Source organism: Agelaius phoeniceus, chromosome 2, assembly GCF_051311805.1.
Source record: "Agelaius phoeniceus isolate bAgePho1 chromosome 2, bAgePho1.hap1, whole genome shotgun sequence".
Classification (NCBI taxonomy): Eukaryota; Metazoa; Chordata; class Aves; order Passeriformes; family Icteridae; genus Agelaius; species Agelaius phoeniceus.
In genome coordinates, this window is record NC_135266.1 from 30,628,701 (window position 1) to 30,653,873 (window position 25,173).

The 25,173-nt window shown below is 39.6% G+C and overlaps 1 protein-coding gene and 1 non-coding gene across 2 annotated transcripts; both read left to right on the forward strand.

The window, feature by feature from the left end:
- The first annotated feature begins 866 nt into the window (after positions 1-866).
- On the forward strand, positions 867-23,440 carry RNF149 (ring finger protein 149). Its single transcript, XM_054627988.2, has 8 exons — positions 867-1,527; positions 8,834-9,084; positions 11,931-11,999; positions 14,831-14,913; positions 15,380-15,476; positions 18,133-18,328; positions 18,689-20,725; positions 22,842-23,440. The coding sequence occupies exons 1-7, from the start codon at positions 879-881 to the stop codon at positions 18,745-18,747; spliced, it is 1,404 nt and encodes a 467-aa protein (XP_054483963.2). The 5' UTR covers positions 867-878; the 3' UTR covers positions 18,748-20,725; positions 22,842-23,440.
- On the forward strand, positions 21,036-21,148 carry LOC129117735 (small nucleolar RNA SNORD89). The gene has a single exon (XR_008533898.2). It is a non-coding gene; the product is annotated as a small nucleolar RNA SNORD89 (small nucleolar RNA).
- Positions 23,441-25,173: the final 1,733 nt, after the last annotated feature.

Below are 25,173 nucleotides of genomic sequence, written 5' to 3' on the forward strand. Positions count from 1 at the left end.
TACAGGACCCGGGACCGCCCCATGGCAGGGTCTGAGGCCGAGCAGCCCCCGAGGGCTCGGTGGCGGGGGAAGGCGGGTGCCGGGCAGGGGCAGTGGCCACTCCGGGCAGGAGGCGCCTCAGGTTGATCCCCGTGGGCACCACTTGCGTGCAGGAGGCCGGGGCCGAGCTGTGCTCCTTAAACAGCCCTAGCAGACCGGGGGCAATGGCCACCCTGGCGTGTATTAGAAATAGAGCGGCCAGCAGGGCTGGGGAAGTAATTCTCCTCTTGTACTCAGCACTGGTGAGGGCACACCTCGACGCTGTGTCCAGTTCTGGGCCCCTCAATTCAAGGATATGGAGGTGCTGGAATTGGTCCAGAGAAGGGCAGTGGAGCTGGTGAAGGGGCCGGAGCACACGTCCTGTAAGAAGCAGCTGTGGGAGCTGGGTTTGTTTAGCCTGGAGAAAAGGAGGCTGAGGGGAGACCTTGCCATTCTACAAACACATGAAAGGAGGCTGTAGCCAGATGGGGGTCGGCCTCTTCTCCCAGGCAACCAGCGACAGTACAGGAAGACACAGCCTGAAGCTGCGCCAGGGTGGGGTCAGGTTGGATACCAGGAGGAATTTCTTCACAGAAAGGGTGTAAGACATTGAAGTGAGCTGCTCAGGGAAGCGGTGGAGTCACCTGGCCTCGGAGTGTTTAAGGAAAGACTAGACGTGGGACTGGGTGCCATGGTCTAGCTGACATCTAGCTCGATCGTAGGCTGAATTCGATTATCTCAGAGGTCTTTTCCAAGCCAATTGATTTTCAGACCCTGTAGCTGACGCCGGGGCGGACCCAAGCCCCGCGCCGCCATTCGCCCCGCCCGCCTACCTTGTGTGCCGCCCCCCCTCTCCCGGCATGCCGCGGGGCGGGGCGGCCTGGCCCGGCCCCCTGCTCACCCTCAGCCGCGGCGGGCGGGCTCCGCCCCGGGCGGCACCGCGGGTACCTGCGCGGCGCGGAGCGGCCGCGGGGCAGAGCGCGCCGGCGGTGGCCGAGCGACCTGCGCACGCTTCTCCTGTCCGCGGCGGGGGCGGCCGGGCCATGGTGCGTCGCGCCCGGCTGGCGCTGGTGGCGGCGGCGCTGGTGGCGCTGGGGGTGCCGCCGCCGCCGTGCGCGGGCGCCCGGGCGCTGGAGTGGTACACGGCGTGGGTGAGCACGGCCTACGTGGAGCCGCTCAGCAACCGCACGGTGCACGGCAGCACGGAGAGCGGCCGCTACGGGGACAGCTCGCCCAAGGAGAGCGCTCGGGGCCATGTGGGCATTCCCCGCGGCGCCTCGCCCCGCCACATGGAGGGCTGCGCCCCCGACACCGACTACGACGTGCCGCTGCCTCCCGGTGGCCGCGGGACCCCCGAGGGCGACCCGCCGACCTGGATCGCCCTGGTGGCCCGCGGCGGCTGCACTTTCAAGGACAAGGTCACCAACGCGGCGCGGAAGCGGGCGGCCGCTGTGGTCATCTACAACGAGGCCCGATTCGGCAACAGCACCGTCTCCATGTCCCACCTGGGTGAGCTCCCCGCGCCCGCCGAGGGGTCCAGGGGATCGCTTTGTCTAACGCCGGCCCGCATCGGTGATGCGGCTCTGCGTGGTGAGGAGTGGGGATGTAGGGAGGCAGAAATCCCTGTAAAAATGGTACAGAAAACCGGGATTTTGTTTTCTCTTCCTGTAAGCCACGCTAGGGAAAAAGCCGGGACCGTCTTCTGTCTCCCAAGTTACGGGCCGGGCGTCAGGGAGGAAATGCGGCACAGCCATCGGGACCGGCAGTCGTGTGGCAGACTGGGTGGGAGGCTTGGATTTCCTTTAGCGATACCTTCTTGCCTGGTACCCGCTGGCAGAATGGCTCCAGCAGTCACAGGTAGGCCGCTTTCTGCAGGCCTTGTGGAAACGCAGCAGATATCCCAGAGATGCCTTCAGGTGCTTTTGAAGGAAGAGCTGTAGCTATTTGAAGATAGCTTTAGAACAGGCTTTGTTGTATTGGCTTCATCGTCCTCTCCTGCGCAGGTCTGTTGCGAGAGTGAGAGGTGTAAGCATCAGGTAATCCTTAAACGCTCGCAAATGCCGTAGGAAAACTGAATCCTGGAGAAGGATGTTGGCTTGTCTCAGCGTACTGCTGCTACTGTGTAGCCTGCAGAAAGGTTCTGTGATTTTTACCGAGATAGGAATCCAGATGTTCTGTCGCCACAGTCCCCGCTTGGGCTGTGACACAAAAGACTTGCTGAATTTTTATGGTTATAACAATATTAAATGCTTAAATCAAAGAGGTGAAAAAAGCCTCAAAACTTGGCAGTAAAATTTGTTTGCTTTTGTAGATTTTTGAGAAACTGGAAGGTCTTCAGAGGAGGATGTGAAGACAAGGCAAACTAAGTAAAAAAATCTGTAAATGTGTGCTTCACATGGTTTTGCTACAATGAGTTTATTGGTGCCCGGGCTCTCATTGCTATTTGTGAGGAAGGGAAGGACCAGAGACTTGGATGAAGTAAAGCCATAATGTGTTTCTAAAGGAAACAAGCTTATTTTCTTAGTGTAGTAAGCTGAAAATCTCAGCTAGGGAGCTGTTGCTCTATTGCACGTGTGATTTATTTATTGGAAAACACGTCTTTCCTCTTGGAATACCCAGTGGCACCAACTGGGGGTTTGGAATCATGATTATTGTTCTTAGCCTGCTGCTTGCTTGAGATCAGCCTGGCCCATTTCGTATTCTTAGTTCACTGTGAAAGTGGGGGTGAGGTGCTAGATAAAATGAACCTTTGGTTTTGATCCTAGGTGGTGATTAAGATACTTTGTTGTGTAATAGTGCTTTCATCTGAAACAGTTTCTTTTTTTGTTTTCACCCTGTATTGGGCAATCAGTACAAATTTTTTTCCTAATTTTTCTCCGTTCCCCATTGTAATCTCTCATAAGTATTATTTGCTCTTTTGTTGAATTTTTTTCTGCTTCTCCCATTTTGCTTATTTTATAATTTTTTAAAAAATTTTTCTGCTGTCATCTTTGTGGTACAGAAGACCTTCTTGGGCTTAATACTTAGTTTTGGACTTCACTAGTACAGTTACATCTGCCAGTGGTGTAAAGAGCTCTCTGACTGCTTATTGGGTTTTTTTTTCCTTGAACTGGCAGAATGTTGCTGATGAAAGTTCCACCTATGTAGAGAGTGTGATTTGGTATAGTGCATATGTATAAATACATTTGTATTTATACTGACTTCATAAATGCAGGTTGACCTTACGATTGTTTGAATGGGATTATAATATATTGCAATATAATTATGAGCTGGGATGTAGTCATAAATGCTTGTTTCATGGTTGACACTTTCAGACATGCAAATGTTTAAACACTTTCAGTGCACTTTGGGAATAAAGGGAAGAGGTACTGTTGGTGTTTTAAACGTTAGGCTATTTGAAGGGAGATGAAGGAAAGGTCTGTGGAAGACTGGCAGGGGAGAATGTGCCAGGTAAAGCTATGGTTAACAGGATCTGCATTTTCATTTCTGTGAACTGGCACATAAGGAAGCAAGCTTTCCTTCTGGGAGGAGTGCTGAGGATAAATACTCTGGGAAATCTGCAGTGCAGTTACTAAGGAGTGGAGTTACATGCATAAGTAAAATCCGCTTAATGCGTTTGCAATTAGTGGCACTGAAAATGATGTGAGATGGAACAGTGGTTATGGCTGGTACAGATGCAACCCAAATTATGTGAAGGTGATAGGCAGCTTTTGTGATCTCAGTGCCATCTTTTCATTCTCCTCCTGGAAAACCTTGCACTTTGAATTTTCTGGGACATATGTGATACATGTGTGCTATTTTTTTGGTTGTCTTTTGGTGTTTTTAGGCATGTTTCACCCTGAGTAAAAAGAAAGGTTTTTGATTAGGTGAAGAAATGATTTCTTATAGCTAGTGTCAAAGTGTTTAAAAAAAGAACAAATGTTCCAAATAATCTGTATTTTTCACCTTGTAATCTTCGTGAGTGCAGTGAGTAGGGATTATAACTAAAATTTTGGAATAAGAGAGTCGAGAATTTCAATGTGTAGCCTTGAAATCCTGCCCCTTCTTCCAAAAGAAGGTTCTGCAAATTGACTCTACTGATGTGTCTCATTTCAAGCCTTTGCTCTCTGTCCAAATTACATTGTTCAAAATGCTGGATGACTCCTCTCCTCGAGGAAAGTAATAGTGACACAATTTCATGTGTGGCTGAGAAGATTTTTCCATTGAAAACCTCTCATTTTACCCAAATTACTTGGGCAGTTGTACTTCATTTACTGAATCTGAACTATATAAATTCAGACTTCAGTTTTACTTGGCAGGCAGTCCTAACTCTGTTCATTTTTGGTGATGATGGTGAACTTAATACAATACAGAAGCTTCAAATTGCTTTCCAAAGCCAAAATAAATATTGCACCTAAATATTAGCTGGGAGTGGGTTGGAGAGGAATCTGGAGAGGCAAAGTGTGGAGTGTTGGTAGAGACCAGACTAAGGAGAGTCAGAGGCTCAGTTCTGATTCAGAAGTTAGGGTGAGGCAGAGGTATATTGCAATGGAAAGAAAAAAGGGTCTTCTGGTTCTGTAGTTTTCCTGTTATATTTCATGCTGGGCACCCAACCATTTCTGTGTCCCCCCCAAGCTGGGATTTGGTGATCCTGATCAGAACATAAGTTACCTTATTGTGGACTGTGGAATGAAATGCGGTTTTGCTTGACACGCAGGGATGGGAGGCAGTGGCTGTAATAGTTTGAGGTAGGCCTGGATTAGGGCTTTAATTCATGGTTTGTGGATTTAAGGGAAGCTTGGGACTTAATTTGAGTGTATGACTGGCTACATAATGAAAATGGTCTTTGATTTGCCAACATACATCCAACTAGTTCTTTCCTCCATTGTCATGTTTTTTTAATGCACATGTATTGGACAAAACAGATGTAAATTACTTGGCGCTCACAATTCTATAAGTTCTTGGCATCTCCAAAGCAGCAGAGTTGGAGTTATTTTGGTATGTAGTTCAACTTTTTGTTACACTGCTTGCAGGACTACTCAGGATTCTCAAATGGTGCATAATTTCTGTATTACTGCTGTTTTCTACTGAAAGCTCCTGGTACTGTAACTGCTGAAAGGACAGTGGCTAGCTTTAGTAACACATGACTGTATGATGTTGAGATAGTAATGCTGTTCTGAAGAAGCAGTAACTGCTTATATCTGTCTTATAGATAAAAGGGCGTATGTATTGGAACTCAGGTGGAAAGAGTATGTGTACCAGTGGTTATATATCCTTGAGGCAGGTGAAAATACAACATGCACCAGGGATTAGGTGAGTTTGGGGTAGATGGTTAAGACAAAGCTTGTTATGAGATTGTTAGTGTACTGTTAGCATTTGTTTGGTGTTAGTTGTGGCAGTATTAGTAGGGTGCCTGTGCTTAAATAAACCAATGGACTGACCTTAAACATTTTTACTAAGATGGTGGAACTCTGGGAGCTTTCTGACATTGCTCAGGAGGACAAAAAGAAGGGTGTGTCTGTGATCAGTTTCTGGATGACAGAAAAATATCTTAATCCGTAAGCATGAATGAGAGTAAATGTAGTTTGGTGTGCCTGCAATCAAGATCTGTACCTGTCCTACTTCTTTTTCATTAGTAGAGTGCTGGTTTCCTTTTGGAAGAAAATACTGGGAATTGTAGCAGTAAAACGGTCTGCAATGGCAGGAAACATACCTTCATCTTCAGAGTTCCAAATTTGCCCTTTTTTCCAAGTATCTTAAGGATCTTCCAGCCCTGATAATGGTAAAAAGCACAGACCAAATTTCAAGTGGACCCAATTTCACTGAAGCATCAATCAAACCTAGAAAAAAAATTGTTTACTCTAGCAGAGTAAAAATGTGATTATTTATTGTAAAACTAGAAGGTTATAGAAAGGCAAAGCCAATACAGCATGCTTTCAGTAGATGCCTTTATATGACACTTGAAGTTTTCTTTATAAATGTGATTTGAGGTGTCTGAGTTGTGTGGCAGTTGAAGAAGTTGATGGAATGACTCACCATCATTTCAGTCTTTGAATAATGAGTTTCAGAACAGCAGGCTAAAATTAGCAAGGAATGAGTTAAAACCCTTAGTGTTACAGGCTGCTCAGGGCAACTGCTTCTCTGGGACTGCTCTTGTTCCTTTTGTAATCATGGATTGCAATTATTCTTCTCTTCTTCCCCTTCTGTCTCATGACCTTCAAGGCTTCTGTGTTTAGTTGCATGTATTTCTTATGGCAGGTTCATCACCAAATCTTTAAAACTGTTAAAATGCTTTAAATGGGTATTTATTTTAAAATGTTAATTCTAAAAGTGGAAGGTGTCACACTGTCTAGCAGCCATTGTGCAAAAGTAGCCTGACTTTCATTTCAAGGAAATAGCTGTCTGATAGTTGGGCATTCTGGTGACAAAGCAGAGAAGGACAATACTTATTGTTGTGGTTTTTTTTAAATACTTCATAATTAGAAATAGTGCAGAGAATCAGATAGCAGGATTAAACTGACTTAAAATTTCAGGATTGATATGGAAATATACTGATTAAAAATCCAGGCTGCCTCTAATCTTGAAACTTTCTTTTCTTCCTTAAGCTTGGATGAAACCACATAAATCTTTCCAACACATTTGTACCGTTCCCTGGCCATCCTTAGGCACTCCTGTTATTTGTAACTCTTAAAATTGATAAAAGATGCAGGACCTAATTTCTTGATTTAGGTATGAGGATAGCAGTTCTTAGCAATGTAAGATAAATTCCCATTTTCATATGTTTTTTTCTTGCTAACTCCTTGTGGAGTTGTGCAGGGTCAGAGAGCGTTTCACACTCTTCTCTGAGTTTCATGAAGCTCTCTGGTAGTGCTTTTGTGCTGTTTCAGAGAGAACAATATTAATTAACCAAGTTGTAGTATGCTTGGACTTGGGGTATCATGTGGATCAATACGTTGTTGGTGAGCAGGACTGATTAGTGGAGCCTGGGTGCTTGTTGTCTGTCTGTCTGTCTTCACCTTCACTGCTTTGTGTCTCCCAGCACACCCAGCAAGCAAGGCAACCTAGATGGGATGGGTGTTGCTGGTGAGCAGAGTGGGGTGCCTGAGGGGAAGCACAAGTTGGTGTAACTGGAACCCTATTAGGAAAAAAACACTTTTTTGCTGGGTCTGGATCTGGCAGACACAGGTGTAATGGTTCTTAGAGTCAGTGACCAGAGGTGGGATGGTTGTGTTAAGGTGAAGTTGAGAAGGGAGATTTATTCAGCTAATGCCTGGAACCTTTAGTTTTCATCCAGACCAAACTATATATGCCTTATGGAGGGAAGAGTTCTACATACACAAGGGAAACTTCTGCTAACTTGATAGCAGAGCAGCCAGATTGAAAAGCTGTCACAGCCTGACAGCTTTTTTTCCTTCGTCAAATAAAGGAATTTGGTTTAAGTAGCTCAGGCAAATAACTCTTTGTCTTAGCAGTAAGAGGCCAGAGTGCAGCTTTGAATTTTGAAAATCCCCATTTGATGTGATGCTATAAATAAGGAAGCCATTTCTTCTGGCATAGCTTCTCTGTAAGGAATCTAACACAGCCAGAAGAGAAAAAGGCTTTAACCCTTCAGGGGAGGTCTTGTTGCAGGTAGGTGGTCTTTTGTGAATCTAGAAAAGGTAGCAGTAACATTACAGCTTTAGATTTTCAGGTCGGAAAACCCCTCTCTTTTTCTTCTTTTCTCTCTGAATCAAGACTAATTTCACTTTTTCTCAGAGCTAGGAGAGCAAAGTAAACTATGAAGCTGTGACTTACCAAGGTGGCAGCAGTGTTGGTACACACCAAGTAAGAACTATTCAAATAGAAATAGAATAGAACAGTGAAAATGTGACATTTTTAATAGATATATTTATCTGTAATTTGTTTTGTAATACTTGGAGTTATTTTGGCGTGTAGTTCAACTCTTTGTTACACTGCTTGCAGTGTAACCCAGTATTTCTGAGAATACTGGGTATTCTTCCAGAAAAAAAAAATGGAGTAAAACACCAGTCACAGAGGCCTTTGGATTTTGCCAGTTGGTCTTGTAATTATCTTATTGGTTTTGGTAGTAGTATGTTGCCTAAAGGTTTTGGGGTTTTTTTTGAAATTTGGTTTCTTTCATATGAATTGAGAGCTCTAGACTTCTAATACATTAGAAAAATCCTTTTGTTCAGTGCTCCCAAAAAGAGTCACAAAGTATTTCTTGACAAGTCCTTGTCATGAAGTCTCATTACATTTTGAATATTTAGTATTAAAGAATCTGTAAGTATTTCAATGTTTAAAATAATTTCTTATTCAATTTATTATTAAATATATGAATATTTTTCTCTTTTGTTTAAATATCCAATGTAATTGGGCTATAGATTCAGATTCAAACTAAATTGAAGTGTCTCTCTGTGATGTTCACATACTGTCTCCATCTGCAACTAAAATTCCCACGCTGACAAATGAAAGACCAGCTGTTCCTGAGCTGCAAGCTAGAACTTAAACTGCTTTGAGATGGGTTGTGTGTGACTTGTGTGGTTTTTTGCATGGTTCCACATCTTACCTCACTGTGGAATGATGACTATAGGCCTTGAGCAGTAAAGATGCATCCGTTGAACTTTATCTTGTGTTTGAGAGTTTTTGAAAGTAAATAAAGGATTCTTTACCAGTAAACTTTCTATCAATTCTGCTATGCCTGAAAATAAGCACTGGAGGCTTTCCTATAAATTTTCTTGCTGATCTTAACTGAAGAGGCCAAATTACCCTCAAGCAAGAATACCTACATTGTTACTGTGACTACTGACTTTTTTTCTTTTTTTATTCCCTCCAACAGGAACAGGAAATACAGTGGTGATAATGGTTGGCTATCCAAAAGGAATAGAGATATTGGAGCCAGTACGAAGAGGGATTCCAGTAACAATGAGTATTGTTGTTGGCACACGACATGTGCAGGAATACATTAGTGGTCAATCAGTTGTGTTTGTAGCCATCGCCTTCATCACCATGATGATTATATCCCTTGCTTGGCTCATATTTTACTATATACAGCGTTTCCTCTATACGGGATCACAGTTTGGAAACCAGGTAAATGGAGCTAATGGCACTTAAGAGTATTTACCTCCTTCTTGTGTCAAATCAGTTGCCTAACTTTGATTGTTTATTGGAGCGTTCTTGAAGATCTGTGCCTTCTTCCTATTTTGCTAACTGTGAATGCTGCTCAGCAACAGTCAGTGAGGCTAATAAGCACTATGCTAATTGGCATCACAAGTTTGACTAGTTATAATTATTAGATGCTCATATGAAGTAATGAGAAATACATTTAGCCACTTGTCAACAACAGCTTCTTAAGTGATCTGTCACCTAACTGAACTTCCTTCCTTTTGACATGAAAAATTATTTTCATTCTTCAGTAATTTTCATTTTGAAAGTGCTAACTTCACTAACCAGACTTTTTTAATGAAAAGAGACCATGGTAAGTTTTTCTTTTTTAATTTTCTTATAAAACCCCACAAGTTCTTCAGGGTAGAATTTTTTGTTCTAAAGTTTTATGAAAACTACTTTTGGTACTTGTAATTCTACAACTCCACTGTAGAGTTATTGAATTACAGCAGCCTAGAAGGTGCATGTGTGGTGAGATTCAGCTCTCTTGGGCTACTCAAGGTACTGAGAGCAGTGAGAGTACTGAGGAGGTTTGGAAGGAGTAATTTTGCTCCTTATTTGCCCTTCTCACATTTCTGTACTTAAAAGAAAAAAAAAAAAAGCCAGCTTTACTTTTTTCCCCTGAGGAAAGTACTTATCATAGAACCGTTTAAGCTGGAAGGGACCTTTGGACTTCTACAATCAAGAGAACAACTTATATGGAGTTGTTGAGGATGCAAGTCCATCTGAATTTTGAAAATACCTTAGACTGCTACTTACCTCTGCTTTTCAGCTACTGCAGATAGGTTCTTCCATGAACATCAGCAGCTCTATCGTTTGCAGGTTCTTTTTTTTTTTTTTAGCCACAGTTCAAGAAAAAATATTGCTTCAACTAGTGCTTAGCATGTGGACTTCTGCCTTTTCCTTGATGATGTAGATTCTAGCTTAGCGGGAGGAAGGAAGGGATTTTTGTTCACTTTCATAAGTCTGAACTCTGTTTAGGACTTGGAGGACTCTTCTAGGAAAATACTTAATTTCTCTTTTCAATAACTGAGGATAACACACAGGACTTCTGTATTGGCTAACCTTGTAGTCTCCCTGAAATTTTGGTTTCCTAGAGTCTTTTTTACTAAACTTTAAATCTTAGCATTTACTTTCTGAGAATACTTTTGGGAAAAGAAAATTTTTGAGAAGCATTTATAGAAAAGGGATGTGTTTCTGTTGTAATAGTTGTTTAGTGAAGAAAGTTGCTTCTTCCTGTTGCCTTTTAAATAGTTCACACAGAGGAAACTTCACGTGCTTTATGAAGCATCATATTGTGTACTTTAGTTTTAAGGATGTGAATGTGGTGTTTCTAAGAAACTTGTGCCACAGACTCTTAATAGAATTTTGCTATTGTCATCCAAATGCCAGTAGATTTTGCCAGTGCTTGTCATCTGAATGCCTCTTAAACAAATGAAACTGTCTAGCATTAGGATGTTATGCCCTTTTCTCAATTCTTTCTCTTCTAAAATAGCCACTGAAAATAAAAATGATGCAAAGTTGGAAAGTTTTGATGATATTAGTCGAGATGTATCATTAAGAGTCTTAGAGGAATTTTGGAAACAAAAAGCCACTTTCTAACCCAAATCTTGTTTTGCTTGGCTTATGGACTCAATTAGAAGTAAAACTTGTGAGTTAAATATGTTCTGTTTTAAAGCAAGCTGCAGTGTAACTGCTAACTGAAGATGGGTATCTTAATATCTTAGTATCTGATATTCTAATATCAGTTTAGCAGTAAAATTATAGAAGATCTCCTTGCAACTGAAGATGAAAACAGGACTGTGCAGAAAACCCTGAAGAGGTGGAATAGGCTTCTGCTGCTGGTTTTTTCCATTTCTGGGAGACCTTTCAGAATACTTATCTTTAACACAATAAAAAATTAAAAATAAAAAAACAATTTTCAGAACTATACATTTGTAAAATTATATATGTCATCATAATTCTTACAGAGAAAAGCTGCCATTGTGGGTTTGGAGTTTTTATTCCTTTATGATATTTCTTTACTGAGGGTTGCTGCTAGACAGGTCAGCATCTGTCAACTGGGAGTATTTAGTTTCTCAGTTTCTTGCAGTAGCTAGCACTTTGTCTTGAACTACAGTACTGCTTTCTTATCTTGCTTCCCCTCTAAGCATAATTATACTGCATAGAAGTCCAGTATGGTGCATCATGTCTGTAAAGCCTTTCTTGTCATCTCCTTTGCATAATGTGTCCTTTCAGTGCAAAGCTTTGTCCAGTGCAGCAGACAGCGTTTAACTGAGGGGAAGTATTAATAGCTACAAGCAGCCTTTTGACCTGGTGGTCAGCTGTAGGCTGCCTGGCAGGATTCCACCTTCTCCCAGGCTGCTGCAAAATGCACGGTGTGCTTGCTCATGGGCCTGCCTAACTGGAAGGTCTGGTTATATGGCTGTGGTTACAGTTCTGCTTGCCTCTAAAGCCTACACGGGTTTCAGCTTTCCTGTGTGGGAAGGGCCTTAATGCCAGCAGGGCAGTCGGGATGCGGGACTGCCGGTGTGCTCGGCTAACCCCGCACAGCTGGGGCTGCTCCTGCGAGCAGGGCGCTTGCAGAGCCTCTGGGGTGCAACTGACTGCTGCCTGAAAATGTTTTATAAACTAATTCTTTGCCCAGAGATCAATTTAATTTTTTAGACGTATTTAGAAGACTCAGTAATCCACCTGGAAAGTATTTAAAAACTTGGAAATATAATTCCTGAAACTACTGTCTATACTAACACTTAAAATCTTATTTCAAGGGACATAGGAAGGAAACCAAGAGAGCCATCAGCCAGCTTCAGCTGCATACAGTGAAACGTGGAGAAAAGGTAATTCAGTGTCTCTAGTTATTGCTGTAAGTTTCAAAAATGGTTGTAATGTTTTCAAAGAATTTAAACTAAAATTACCACAACATAATTGCACTGTGACATACAATTCTAGGCTTATGTCAGGGCCTAGGCTTAAAAGGCAGAATTTAAAATGAAGGAGTCAAATTTGAAGTACTCATGAAATTAAGGCTACTATGTTGCAAATAATACCTGGTTATATAGAATGATAGGGGACTGGTACTGTAGAGATGAGGAAACATTTGTTATCTTTTCAGCACTTGAAAACATCAACAAGTGGATTGCAAAATACTTCCGCACAGTTCTTAGAGCTGATGTAATGTTCTGTGTTCTTAAAAGAACATTCATCACCTTATTGATCAAAAGGCCTTAAAAATATAAAAAGCTTCTAAAAATAAAACACTTGTTTCATCTTTTGACATATAATATGTTAAGGAGCTGTGTAGGCTTAACCTGAAGCATAATTTTTTTAAAATGTATTTCTATGTTATGAAATATAGCTAATCTAAAAATTAAAGCAGCTTTCAGGAAGTTGGCTTTGACAGCATATGGCCTTAACTCAGCTGTATTAGAATAACTGAAGTAGAAAAGCCAACATTTTGAAAGAAAATATTTTAGTTGGAGTTTCAGGAGTGCTGATCCTGGATGCAAAATTAGCTTCTGACTAGATTTCTGCTGCTACATACTAATTTTTTCCCCCTCAGCCCTTGTCTTACTTGATGAGTTTTTATTTAAGGACTGATTTATTTGGAGATGAAGAACAAGGATTAGGTTATTCTTAAGTCTACGAATAAAATCAAAATGAGAAAGGACATTGATATGTAAAAACTTTAAAAGAAGTAGCCTAGCAGAAGCTGTTCCGTTCAGGTCATGTGCTACAGAGGATATGTCCTTAATTTAGTAAATCAGTTTTGAAAATTAAAAAATTTTATAAATGTCTTTGAACTTCCTTGCCTTTTCCTTCTATGCTTTCAACATGCTTAAATAGTGTTTTACAAATATTTCTTACTTTTTATTAGATTATTTTTGATGGAGTTTAGCATATATTTCAAGCTGTGAACAGAGGGATATTCATACTTCAATTCATACAATAGTGACATAAGAGATCAAGAAAGACAGAATAGAACCCAAACTTGTGTAAAGCACTATCAAAGCATAATGTCAGCGTAGGAAGAAAGGGACATAGAAGGGTCGTGATGTACGTTAAAAACCTCACAGAAGATGTTAAGAGCTTTTAAAATTGATATTCAGTAAGATGTTCAAAATAAGATTTGTATTGTGTGATTTTTGCATTATACAGGGAGTTCCTTCAAATAAATAGACCCTTGACTAAAGTAAATAAAATGGGGGAATTTGTTGTTACACCTTATGCTGATTATTCCTGTGGGTGCCATGTTCATTAAGAAGAGTAGAATGAGATAAGGTTAGAATCTCTCTGTTAAAATAGAGCTTTTGTGTGTGGTAGATCTCATTAATGTGATTTGAATCAATCTGCTATCAGCAAATTTATGTAACTTACTGATGCAGAGGTATTTTCATGAACTAGTATAAATTTGTCTGGACATTTGTCCTGTCTTACTCTGTAAATGTACATTTTTTCTTTAAATATTTCCTTTCAGACTTTTAAAAAGAGCCTGTTTCTTTTGTTGTGATGCAGTACAGTTATCCCCACTTGAGGTTGAGATATTTAACTAAAAATAGGTCATATATTGAAAGTGTATTTACTATCATGTAGATTTTTCCTGAGAAGCTTATAGGATTATTGTAAAATGGACACTCATTTGAGTATGTGCTACATATGGTGTGCTTGGATTTTGCCTCTTGTACAGGATAAAAAATAACTTGTTAGAGAATAAGCACTTCTCTTAACTTTGTAACTTTGCTTACATAAAAAAAACAGTCTTAATGTGATTTACTTGGGAATTTAAGGCATTAATTGTGTAAATTGATAGCATGCAAAGGAGGGAAATATTGGCCTTGAACTTGAAAGTTTCCTTGCAGAACTAATTAGTTTACATGTTTGTGTTGAAACTGAAGTGCTTTGATAAGTTGTAAATCAAAACTACTAACTTTTTTGGGGATGAAAGCAGAGGAGTTTTCCCACTGTCTGTTCTTCTAATACTTAGAATTTATGCAGCCCAATTAAAATTGGATTATTTTTCTTGTATTTGGAGCTATCCATCATATTTACACTGCAACTCTAAGTATGGCTTCAAGAAGACAGTAAAACCTGTTAGAAAAGATATTTAACCCTTAGATAAAAGTGGAAGTGGGGAAATTATGTTCTGTCTAGTGTGAACTTGGAGGAAGGTTTTAAACCCAAATTGCATACTTGTCTTCTCTTCTGGCTATGAAGGAATATCTGCTAGGATGTGGTAGAAGAAAGGTGAAGAAGAGGTTTGTGGGATTCAACCCCCAAAATCTCTTCCTGCTCTTGGAAATCTTTGGGACTGGTAATTCAGAATTAGGTTGCACACTTTGATTTGTGCTGATCTCTTAAAGTGTTTTCATCTTATAGCTACCTTCATCTGAAACATTCCTGTGCTCCCATGAACAAAGCCAATGTATGAGACTTATTGAATTACTTAGGATGCTATGTATAGTTATTTAAATTAGAAAATCTGGGTTTGGCTGCTTATAGTATTTGATAACTTGATCAAATCACCTCTTGATAGAATCTCAAATTAAATGAGGTAGATTTTTTTATTTGCTATACCATTGGATATATTTTGCAGTCTTTGAAGCTAGCTATTACACAAAGCTTGTTCTGTAATGTGTGAATGTTACATACTTAAATGTGTTGCCATATTTAGGGTTTAGATGTTGATGTGGAAAACTGTGCTGTGTGTATTGAGAACTACAAACTGAAGGACACTGTCCGAATTCTGCCATGCAAGTAAGTTGTCATAGTTATTCTTTACTCTTTAGCATGTTTTTCTGAAGAAATGGGATGAATTTTCTATAAATTCTTCTGAACCTCTGGTGCCAGAGCTGAAGCTGCAATTTGTACAGCCTGTTAAATGCTGAAGGGCACTGTGAGACCATGCAGCACTTCATATGTATGTGGGGGCAAGGGAGCAATTGGGAGAACTGTAGGGGTGAAGTAGAGCTTGCTTAAATTAGAACTGTACACTGTTGAACTGATAACTGCATGGTCTTTGTGGTTATTAGCATCTCCCCTTCAGAAAGCTGGCATGAACCAAAAGGTTTCCAGAACCATGTCTGTACTAGTAAATTGAGCAGCAGCTAATTGTCAAGATTATAAAGGAAAGGTTTATTTTTAATGTGTTAACTTGCTCACTGTTTGAAGGAGGGGTGTGTGGCTTTCATGGTAAGTTCTAAAGAGCATTTCTTTTCTTTAGGCACATCTTCCATAGAACATGCATTGATCCTTGGCTTTTGGACCACCGAACTTGTCCAATGTGTAAACTTGATGTTATCAAAGCTCTGGGATACTGGGTATGTTGCACACTACTTTAATCTTCAAAGTAGAAGTACAGTCTAGGAAGCGAACTTCATGTAACTGTTCAGAATGAGAGCAGCTGTTATTTGACAAGACTTGAGAAGCTGGGAAAAGATGCAAAGAGTAATTGAATGAGAACCAGAAAATAGGGGAATTTTATAGGCAAGAGCTTAAATATATTGAGCAGCTTATGAATCTTCTTTGATAACCAGTATTTTCTATCTCCAGCTGATGATGTTAAGGAATTTGAAGCAGAGGTGAGACTGTTTGCTCAGGCTGCAAAAATATAACTGAATTAAATAAATCTAGAACATATATTTGATGTTGTTGAGAATGTGATTCAGAGGAAGAAATTATAGTTTTTCTACATAGAATGTTTGTGTACTTCCACATATGCCCCATGATTTATCCCTGTAAATGAGCTGGTACTTAAAACCTTCCTAAAGACATTCACCAGTAATTGGTTAAGTAGAGAAAATGATGTGCTCTCATTTCTTTCTGACAGCACCAGAAAAGAGAGATGAAGACACATGCGGTAGGTTACTCAGCCACTGTTGATAAATAGTCTTGAGTTCCACTAAAATGCTATAGGCAAGAATATACCTCTCTTATCTCCTACTGATCTACAGAGATCTCTAGAAAATAGAGCTGGTTTTCTGGTTTCAGGGCCTTTCCTTTCATACACTAGGTCTGTGTTTTGACTACCTTTTCTCTTACTTCATTGCAGAGACTTACCAGATCTGTGGAAGAGTGTTAGGAATTACTGTTTTGTTTTGGTAAAGGGGACAATACTCTTGCTATGTAATATGTATATACCAGATTTTGATGCTTCTGTGAGTTAAGTCAGACTTTACCTGGGAGTTGCAATCTCGTTGTCATGTGGAATAGCTATTGCTACTATAAGATTGTTATATTAGCAGCTTGGTTTCTGCCCCCATTGAATTCTTGGGGTTGATGTATCTTGTGTTATATGCAGAAGGATATATATATGTATTCCTTTTGAATACAGGCTGGAAACTGAAATACTGGCATATTTGGAATAATTATATTCCCTGAATTTGTGCTGTGGCAGAGGATACTGGTACTAAGCCCAACCAGGAGCAGTAATAACTCCTCTGCTTTTTGGCTAAAATGATTTTTGGAAAGCAGATTGAGTGGGATTATATTAAATGGAGAAATCCAGTTCATTTTTCTAATGAAATGAGGCAAATGGATCCTGTGTTTGCATCCGTTTTCAAGTCTCACTGAAGCTAATAATGTGGGAAACCATTCAGGAATTTTCTTCGAGCTTAGTTTTCAGTTTGATCCAGGTTGCCCAGTCTAGTCTGTGGAGCCATTGCCTGAATTGTTTTACTGATGTGAAGAAAAGAAGTGCAAAGAGCAAGGCAGCTTCTCTCAGCACTGGGCTCTGAACCTACAGAAAAGAATGTGCAGCCTTATAGAAATATACTAAACCATCTGCAGAGAGGCTCAAGGCTCAGTTCAGTTATGGACAACAAATACTTCAGATGCTTTTACATTTTTAAAGGCTTGAAGTAGAAAAAAGTCACTAAGTCCTATGACGTGGCTTTTGTAAAGAGCAGACTTCAGTGATCTAGTTCTTCATTATGCTATTTTTTATGAGAGAAAGAACATAAAATTTCTGCATTTCAGCACGTCTGACTGATTTTGTAGAGCATTACTGAATTTTGTAGTTTCAGTTCTTATTTAACTGTTTAAGTTTTGGAAACTAAATCATTAATGCCCCCTCCCGTCTGCAAATGTAAAGATTGTGTTCAATTGTATCATGTCTGTAGCTCATTAAAATTCAGTATGTTTTAAATTATGCTGATTTGATGCTAAAGAAAGAATCAGCCCAGAATTTCTTAAAATTTAAGATGGGCCTTTGCTAGTTCTTTGAAGAAGGAAAAAATACTTGCTAGTAAGCAAAAAGAATACCTACTGAAACTGCAATATAATTGCTTATGTATAATTAACATCAGTATATCCATGGCAATGAAGGTAGTCTGTTTAATTGTAGAAACAGAACTGTATGTGTAGAACTTTGATCCATTCTGAAAATTAATTCAGAGTTGTATAGCTTGTGCTATACTATAGGTGAAATAGATGCCTTTGTTGCATTCCTGCAAAGTGACAAGTCAGTGTTTTTGGAACAGACTTAAAGTTAGGCTGGAGATAGAGGAGGACAGAATTTGGTTCTGATGTAAATGTTTGTTCAACCTAGTAAAAAAAACCCGGCCAACTACTATAGTGAAAAAACAGGTCTTGGAGACTTCTGCAAACTCAAAGAATCAGTAAGTTTCCTCAGTGGGGACTTTGTATGTGCTGAGCCTGCTCCTAGCCTTCAGCAATACTGTTGCTACAGTGTTGCAGTAATCCATCCAAAAGGCTGACTGGGTGGACTTTTCCTGTTTCTGCTCTTGGCTTTGTGGTGGCTTTGGAGAAATGCCTTCTCTTTTGGCTGGCTTTCCTTCTTGCAGTCAGACAATAACCTTGAAAGTGGACAATATCAACACTACTCCCAGGAGTGCACATGTAATAGCTAAAAAATGGTTGTTTTTCCAATAAGGTGAGGTTACAAAAGGTGACATGGAGGACTATTGAAGTCTGATGGTAGACAAAAATGACAGCTAAATATGTTTACTTTTGAAGGGGGACCCTGAAGATGTACTTGAAGTTCCAATACCTGAATCCATAAGTGGCAGCGTTTCAGTCGGAAGTCTGAGTATTGCTTTGCAAGATGATGACAGAAACGAAGTAAGCGAATTGTCAGCTTCCTCCACTAATGAGTCTGTATTGCAGTGTACCAGCTTAAAAGAGGATGCAGGGGAAACCACAGCATTGCTTGGTAAGTAATTCAGCGTTTCACTGCACAAATCTTAGCACTAGACATTGCATTAGAAGCCCTTCTCTAGCTGGTGTGAGCAGTTAGTACTGCAGTGCAGAGCAGATTGAGTGGTGTCACTTACTACTGGTCTTCAAAAAATACAAGCAGATTTTCAAGGAACTCTGTCAAGCATCAAATAACTGAACTTGGGTGAAAGAAAGGTGTAAGCAGTGTCTTAAGAGGATTACCCAGAGAATCTCAAGAATTTGAGGTATATATGAGTATGAAGTTTTTAGCCAGAGTATGAATTAATGTAACAAGATAAAGCATATTAAAATGGTAAAACAACAAAAAATTTTTCTTTTAATTCCTGATTTCTAGATGTGGATGCCAGTAATAACCGGCATGGAGAACATCTATCTAATGGAAATTCCCACTGAACTGCTTCATGGAAGATATCTTGAATAGACTGTTGAAGAACTATTTTTTTTTATTTAATTAGTATGGACTTTTGTCTAGTGAACAGAAAAAATAACAATGTAAATTATTTTACCTTTCAAACTTTTCTAGCTGGTGTTCCAAAAGGGCTAATAACTAAGAATTTTGTACACAGGAGGATTTTATAAAATCTCCTCTGGATGTCTCATCCTAAAAAAAAAAATGCAATAACCCTTTTTCTGTAAGCATTGTTGCAATGTCATTGTGTTCCAGAGGGCTGTAACAAAGATGAAGACTAGGCAGTGAAAATAATGTAGACTGTGTAATGGTTAAATATTTTGGATGCACTATTTACATTCAGTATGTACACATGAAGAACACTTACAAGCTATGACTATTAAAATGTTCTGAAAGTTCTGAACTGTTGTAATTGGAGATGAATATTCTCAGAAAAGACATTAACCTTGAAGGAATCAAATAACTTAATGGATATGTTGCATATCCTTTTCTTGTGATGGAAAAATTGCTGGTTGCAACATGTAACAAATACTTATTCTGTCTTGTAATGTGTTCTACTCAGAGTGGACGCTGAGAAAAGGAAACCTTCTCCATCTTGCTAGCTTTCTATACTGAATTTGGCAGTAATAGGTTGTGCTAGGTGGTCTTCACGTGCTGAGCATGTAGACATTTAGTATATGCACACTGGTTACCTCTTTCAATCTTAAAACAGAGGTAAAGGGCTAATTATGGCTAAAATATATTTATTAGTCTATTTATAAGAATTTACATAATTTCTTCTTGCTCCTGTTCCCATCCTGACCCACTTTATGTACAAATTGAAACGGTTTAAGAAATACAAAGGTTGGGTTTGTTTTGCTTTTATTTTCCTTTGCATAGAGATGCTGGAATTCTCTTGGATATTCCACATTAGGAGTTCTGACTGGGTTTGCCATTAGCTTTTATTCCTTTCTTTTAGATTAGCAGTATTGTGCCTTATAGTAAAACACTTAAGAAATCTGAAGCATCTGAGAGTAAATATAAACCCTGGCATCTCCCATTATGACCTCTTATTCAAATATTTATATACTGTAAGTGGTATAAGGAATTGCTAAACTGTTTTGTAAAGAAATATGTATATTTAAAACATTACTTAAGGATGTTAAGTGAATTGTTTAGGATTTTAGCATTGTCATATTATAAATAATATGCTACATTCCTCAATTTTCTTTTGTAAAGCTGTTGCTACAGATTGCTTAAAACGGTGTCTTTCACTAGACATTTGTTTTAGAGTGCATTTTGTTTTTAAAATGTATATTTGGAATGTTTTTAAGAAAATATGCAATTCTTTTTCTAACTTACATTGAGCTTCAACAGAAGCAATAACTTTTTTTTTTTAATTTTAAAATGAATGTTCCAGAAACGACAGAGGGGAAAATATAATCTGAACTTCTACTTTGCAGAGCAGATGTTTCACCCTAAATTTCCTTAAAAAAAATTCCTGTTAATGCCTACTTAAAAAAATCTGCCTCTTCCCTGTAGGAGTATAACTTTTAGGTTTACTGGAAAACTGTCAGGTTGTAGTTCTAATGTCACCAGCAGGTGCAAGTTTTTGTGATGCCTTTATCTTACAAGAAGCACATGAGAATGGAATATGACTGACCAGCCATCTCCAAAACTGAACAAATAAATAAACAACCCACAACTAAAGCAGACAATGTGTAGGGACACTTACGTCTCCAAAAGAAGCTTATCAACATTTCCAGAACTGCCTTTTTAGCTATCTCTTCAGTATTAAAAACTAAGTCTTCTCCCTCTTCTTTAACACAAAACTGAACATTGATGTAGTAAATGTTGAGAGGGTTTAAATTCTAGCTCAAAGAGGAACCAAAAGAGAAGTTATCAAGAGAAGTGTTGTCAGTCTGTGGATTGTGTCTTGCTGATACCTACAGCACAGTATTCATTCTGGAGAGGAGAATTGTGGTAAGTACTTGAGCTTTTATGTAATACCTATAAAACCAAAGGCTTTTCTTAAGAATTAAATCTGAGATCTGGCAGAAAGATGGAAGAAAACCTAAGGAACCTGCAAACTAGAAAGTTTGCTTATAAAATCTGGTGCGTGCTGACTTAAAAAAATACCCGAGTGTGAAGACTCCTGAGGTCTGTTTCACATGCTGGCACTGCACCTGTTTCATTTCAGTCATTCACAAAAATAGTTACAGTTGTTTCAGTCAAATAGGTTTGCACATAGTTGATCTTTGATATAGTTAAGTCTTGTGAGGCCAGCTGTGCTGCTGAGGAGTGATGACAAAAGGCCGAATTGCAGTGCCTCCAGCCAGCAGTTTGCTCTCCTTGGAAGCACAATGACAAAAATCATCCGAAGCGAATCACTAGTCTGACCTCAGTCAAAAAGCTGGTGTGCATTAGTAAAAAGAGAGGTAGGATGAAAAGTACAGGGCAGGAAAAAGACAATCTAGGGAGCTTAAAACCGTAGCAAGAGAAGTTTAGACCTGCTGTTCCAGCCTGTCTGTTATGTTGAGTAAACGGATGTAGCCTGCTGTGGGTAAATACAGGTGCACAGACTTTGCTAATCTGGATCCCCATTAAATTGGATCAAACTGGTATTGCTAGTTTCTAACACTTTACCTACCAAAAGCTTGTATGAAGATCAGAACTAATGAGTGATTTTTTTCACCTCTCACTCCTTTTTGTAGGGTAGGTGCCTCCTGACTCCCTTCTTTTCCATTTGGGGAAGCTATAATCTGACTCTGCTGCTTCAGCCATGTCCTACCTAGTGTGGGAGCTGCAGCTGTGTGTGTTGTGGGCTCCTGCTGCCTCCCCCTGCCCTCATCACTTCTCTCTTCCTAGCTGCACAGTTTACATAAAACATGCAAGAACTTGTCTTGGACACCTCTGTCCCTTTGTTAGATTTTGCTGTAATCAGACAGAGTGCTGCTTATTGGAGACATTCCTGTGGTATCACTATACAAAAAGCTAAATTGCAGAGCCCACAGGAAGTCTAAAGCCCCTCAATGGTGATGCTGAATAAATCACTTGGGAAAAATCCCTAGCAGGACTAGGGGATGCTGATTTTTGTGGAATAAGTTTTATTAGTGTTGTGTTAATTGTATGGTTTGCTACTGCTGCTCTTTCTGTTAGGGAGAAATTTAGTGAGGTTAAGTGATTTAATTTTTTTTTTTAATTTTTTTTACAAAAGGAGCTATGAACATGTCAAAATGAGTGCTGTCTTAAAGAAAAAACTGGAGGCCCCTCTTTGTTTAGAAATTTTAGTTTATTAATAATAGTCTACATATGACAAACTGGAAAAAACTTGGTAGTAAATAATTGTCTGTCTTTCAGACTTGATAGCAAGCAAAAATGAACCACAGACATTTCAGATCTAAAAGCATGTTCATGGTTTAATTACTTGCAGTACCAATTTAACTGGAAAGTCTGGATTTTCTTTTACTAATGACTGCTAGACTGGATTCTTCTTTGGCTCTAAGCAATGCTTGGAGGAGATTCTTGGCATGTACTAGACAAGTTTGATAGGATAGCAGTAACTCCTTTTCCCTGCCTCTTACCCCCCACATTGCATGTGAATGTAGTCCAGTAGCCTGTTGCCAGTAATTAGGGCTAGATTTTGGAGGTCTACTGGAGGAGTTGTAGGATAATTTGCCTACAGTGGAAATGCCTGTAATCCATGCTGACTTAATAAAGTGCATACCAGTATACTCCTGCCAAAGCTGACCTGTTGGGAATTCTGGTCCTGTTTAGGTTGTAACTGGCACAGAGAAACACCATTGCACCTTTGTCAAGTGTGCAAAGCTGTTTTTTAATTACCTATTGATTTGGGAATGGTCATTCAGGTTTTTTGGCCATCCTGCCAGGTTCCTCTACAACCAGCCTGTTGTAGGTGGGCAGAGTCCAACAAGACTGTCCCCTTGGATGAGATGAAAGGATGCAGCTTTATAATAGGGCCATGTTGAATTACACTTCCTGAAATGTCAGCTTAATTTTTTTTTAACTGAATGCCTGTAAAAAATTGTAACATGTCTTTAAGACTGATCTTTACTGGATGTGTTCTTTTCTCTCACAGGTGATATGTGAAGATTTGAGAATTGGAATTGATTAAAAGTGCACAAATCAAGCTGAAGGCTTTTGGTTTTGTTCAGTATGGGTCCTGATCTCTCCTCAGATATCCTACTGTATTGCAAAACTTGATTTAAGAAAGTTTTTAAAATAGAATGCCTTTATAATTGCATGTATTTGTGTGAAGAGTGCATTGCCTGAGACTGTCCATTATAGTTCCATTGGACCAGAAGCTCCTTTTCACCATCTGAAACATGGTAATGTTACTGCATTTTTAAATGAGCATATCCTTAATTCAGAAGAACAGAGTAAGTTTCCATCATTTTGTTAGTCTGAAGCTTAACTCCAAAACTTTGAAGCCACCTACTTCTACTATAAACATATACCTACAGAGAACTATTTGAATTTGCTAGTCTGTAAAAAACTATTCACAGCAGTCTTTTATTGTAACCTTGAACTAATTTGGTTGCATTGTTTGGATTAAGCACTTGTCTTTTCCATTGTGTATGTACAGTTGTAAGAATGTCAAGTTATGCATTGTTGTTGTAACTTAATGGCTAAAAGCTCAAATTCCATAATAAATTATACAGACCTTTTAAAAAGCAATGTCTGATAAGGTGGAGGGTTTTGTGTTCTTTGGTACACTTAGGAAATGGATCTGAAACACACCCCACTAGCACAGCACAAAACAAGATTAACTTGGTGCTGGGTAGCTATGGGGGAGCCCCTTCCAGCATGTGGTGCTTTCCCCATGTCACCAATACCTGGCAGGGCTGGGCTAACCTTGGCTGGCTCCTTTGTGAGGAGGGGAAAAATTGATGGAAGAACTTGTGGGTCAAGGTAAGAAACAGCTACCAATTGCCATCACAGGCACAAGAAATGTGACTTCATGATTACTTTGAAATGGCAATAAATTAGTTTGAGAGTAGGGTAGTAGAGGACTAAAACTACCCCTGTGTAAGCTGACACTTCTGTCTTGCATGGTGGAAGGATTGGGCTGGTGGGGGGGATGAGCCTGTTACAGGCAATCTCTGCTGGTCCCTCCTCACTCTTTTGCCCTGCTCCATCCTGAGCTCATTCCAAGGAGTTCTGCAGTTCTTTAGGAACCCCTTCAGTGTGGATCTTCTCCATCAGGTATAGACCACTCCAGGGTTATCACTGAGCTGCCACCAGCCTGGCTAAGGGGCTCTGCTGTGCCAGCTTGTCCTGGCTGGGCCTGGAACAGGGCAGCCTTCTTCTCACAAAGGCCACCCTGCACTTCCCCAGTACCACAGGACTCTGAAATTAATATGGCTCAGACATATCTATGATAAAATCATAAAACTTCTTGGTAAGTCCCTAATCCATGGATTTGTCACAGAACTAGAAAAATTACATGTATCAGTACAACTCAAGCAAATACAGTAACGATGCAGAACAGATAGACTTTGGCTGTAATATCATAGTAGCACTATGATACTAGTCTATGACACTAGTCTAAAATGTATGTATGTGTAGCAGTACCCTCTTAAAAACAGATTATAGTCAAATTTGGCTTCAGCTTTAGTAGATAGAAAACATTAAACATTTAAACCTGCTTGTAGTCTAAGTGGTGCCACTAAAAATGCCTGATAGCAAATATATTGGGTTTGGAAGTAATGTCCAGAATTGGAACAGATCTTAAATAACTGTTACTTTATACTTTACTTTTACTTTTTTTAACACTTTAACTGGAAAGCTGCACGAGTCTAAGCCCTGGTGACTACAGACTTTTTACTGAAAGATTGTATTAAATGAGACAAGAGACTGAAAATCCTATCAATCCAAGCACTTTCACATCCTAAATTCCTTGGAAAGAAAAAGCCGAAAGACTGTATTTACTTTGCATTATTGATCTTGTAGTTCCTAAAACTTTGAGAAGCAGATGCAGATTTAAAACAACTGTCATTTAGCAAGCAGTATTAAATTAGAACTTGTTACTTCCCAAGTTCCTTTCCTTTTCAGTCTCAGGGCTTAAATATAACAGCAGCTACTCTACTATCAGCTTAAAATTATAGCTGATAAACTTGCTCCCCAGTTTCCCTAATAGCTGGGACCTAACATGAAAGCCACTCTGCCTCTGTGCTCTAGAAGGAAGAGACTATTTAACTTTGGAATATACACAGCAACTGACTGTGCAAATTCAGAAGTGAGAAGAGACTGGAATTCTTTTGATTTTTATGGAAGAAATGTGACCCTCTTTCCTAAGTGAAAGATTTTTACCAGCAAGTAAGGTATGGTATTTCAACTGCTGCTAGCATGATTCTGAAAATACTCAGTGGTCTTGATAGGAGAGAATATTTCTGTGAGCCTACAGCACC

What these genes read in the sequence shown, in the direction of transcription:
- RNF149 (XM_054627988.2), top strand. Translation starts at nt 879, where the DNA reads ATGCCGCGGGGCGGGGCGGCCTGGCCCGGCCCCCTGCTCACCCTCAGC. An exon ending in CGTCTCCATGTCCCACCTGG is followed by an intron (nt 1,528 to 8,833) that starts GTGAGCTCCCCG and finishes TCCCTCCAACAG; the next exon opens with GAACAGGAAATACAGTGGTG. An exon ending in TCAAAGCTCTGGGATACTGG is followed by an intron (nt 15,477 to 18,132) that starts GTATGTTGCACA and finishes TTACTTTTGAAG; the next exon opens with GGGGACCCTGAAGATGTACT.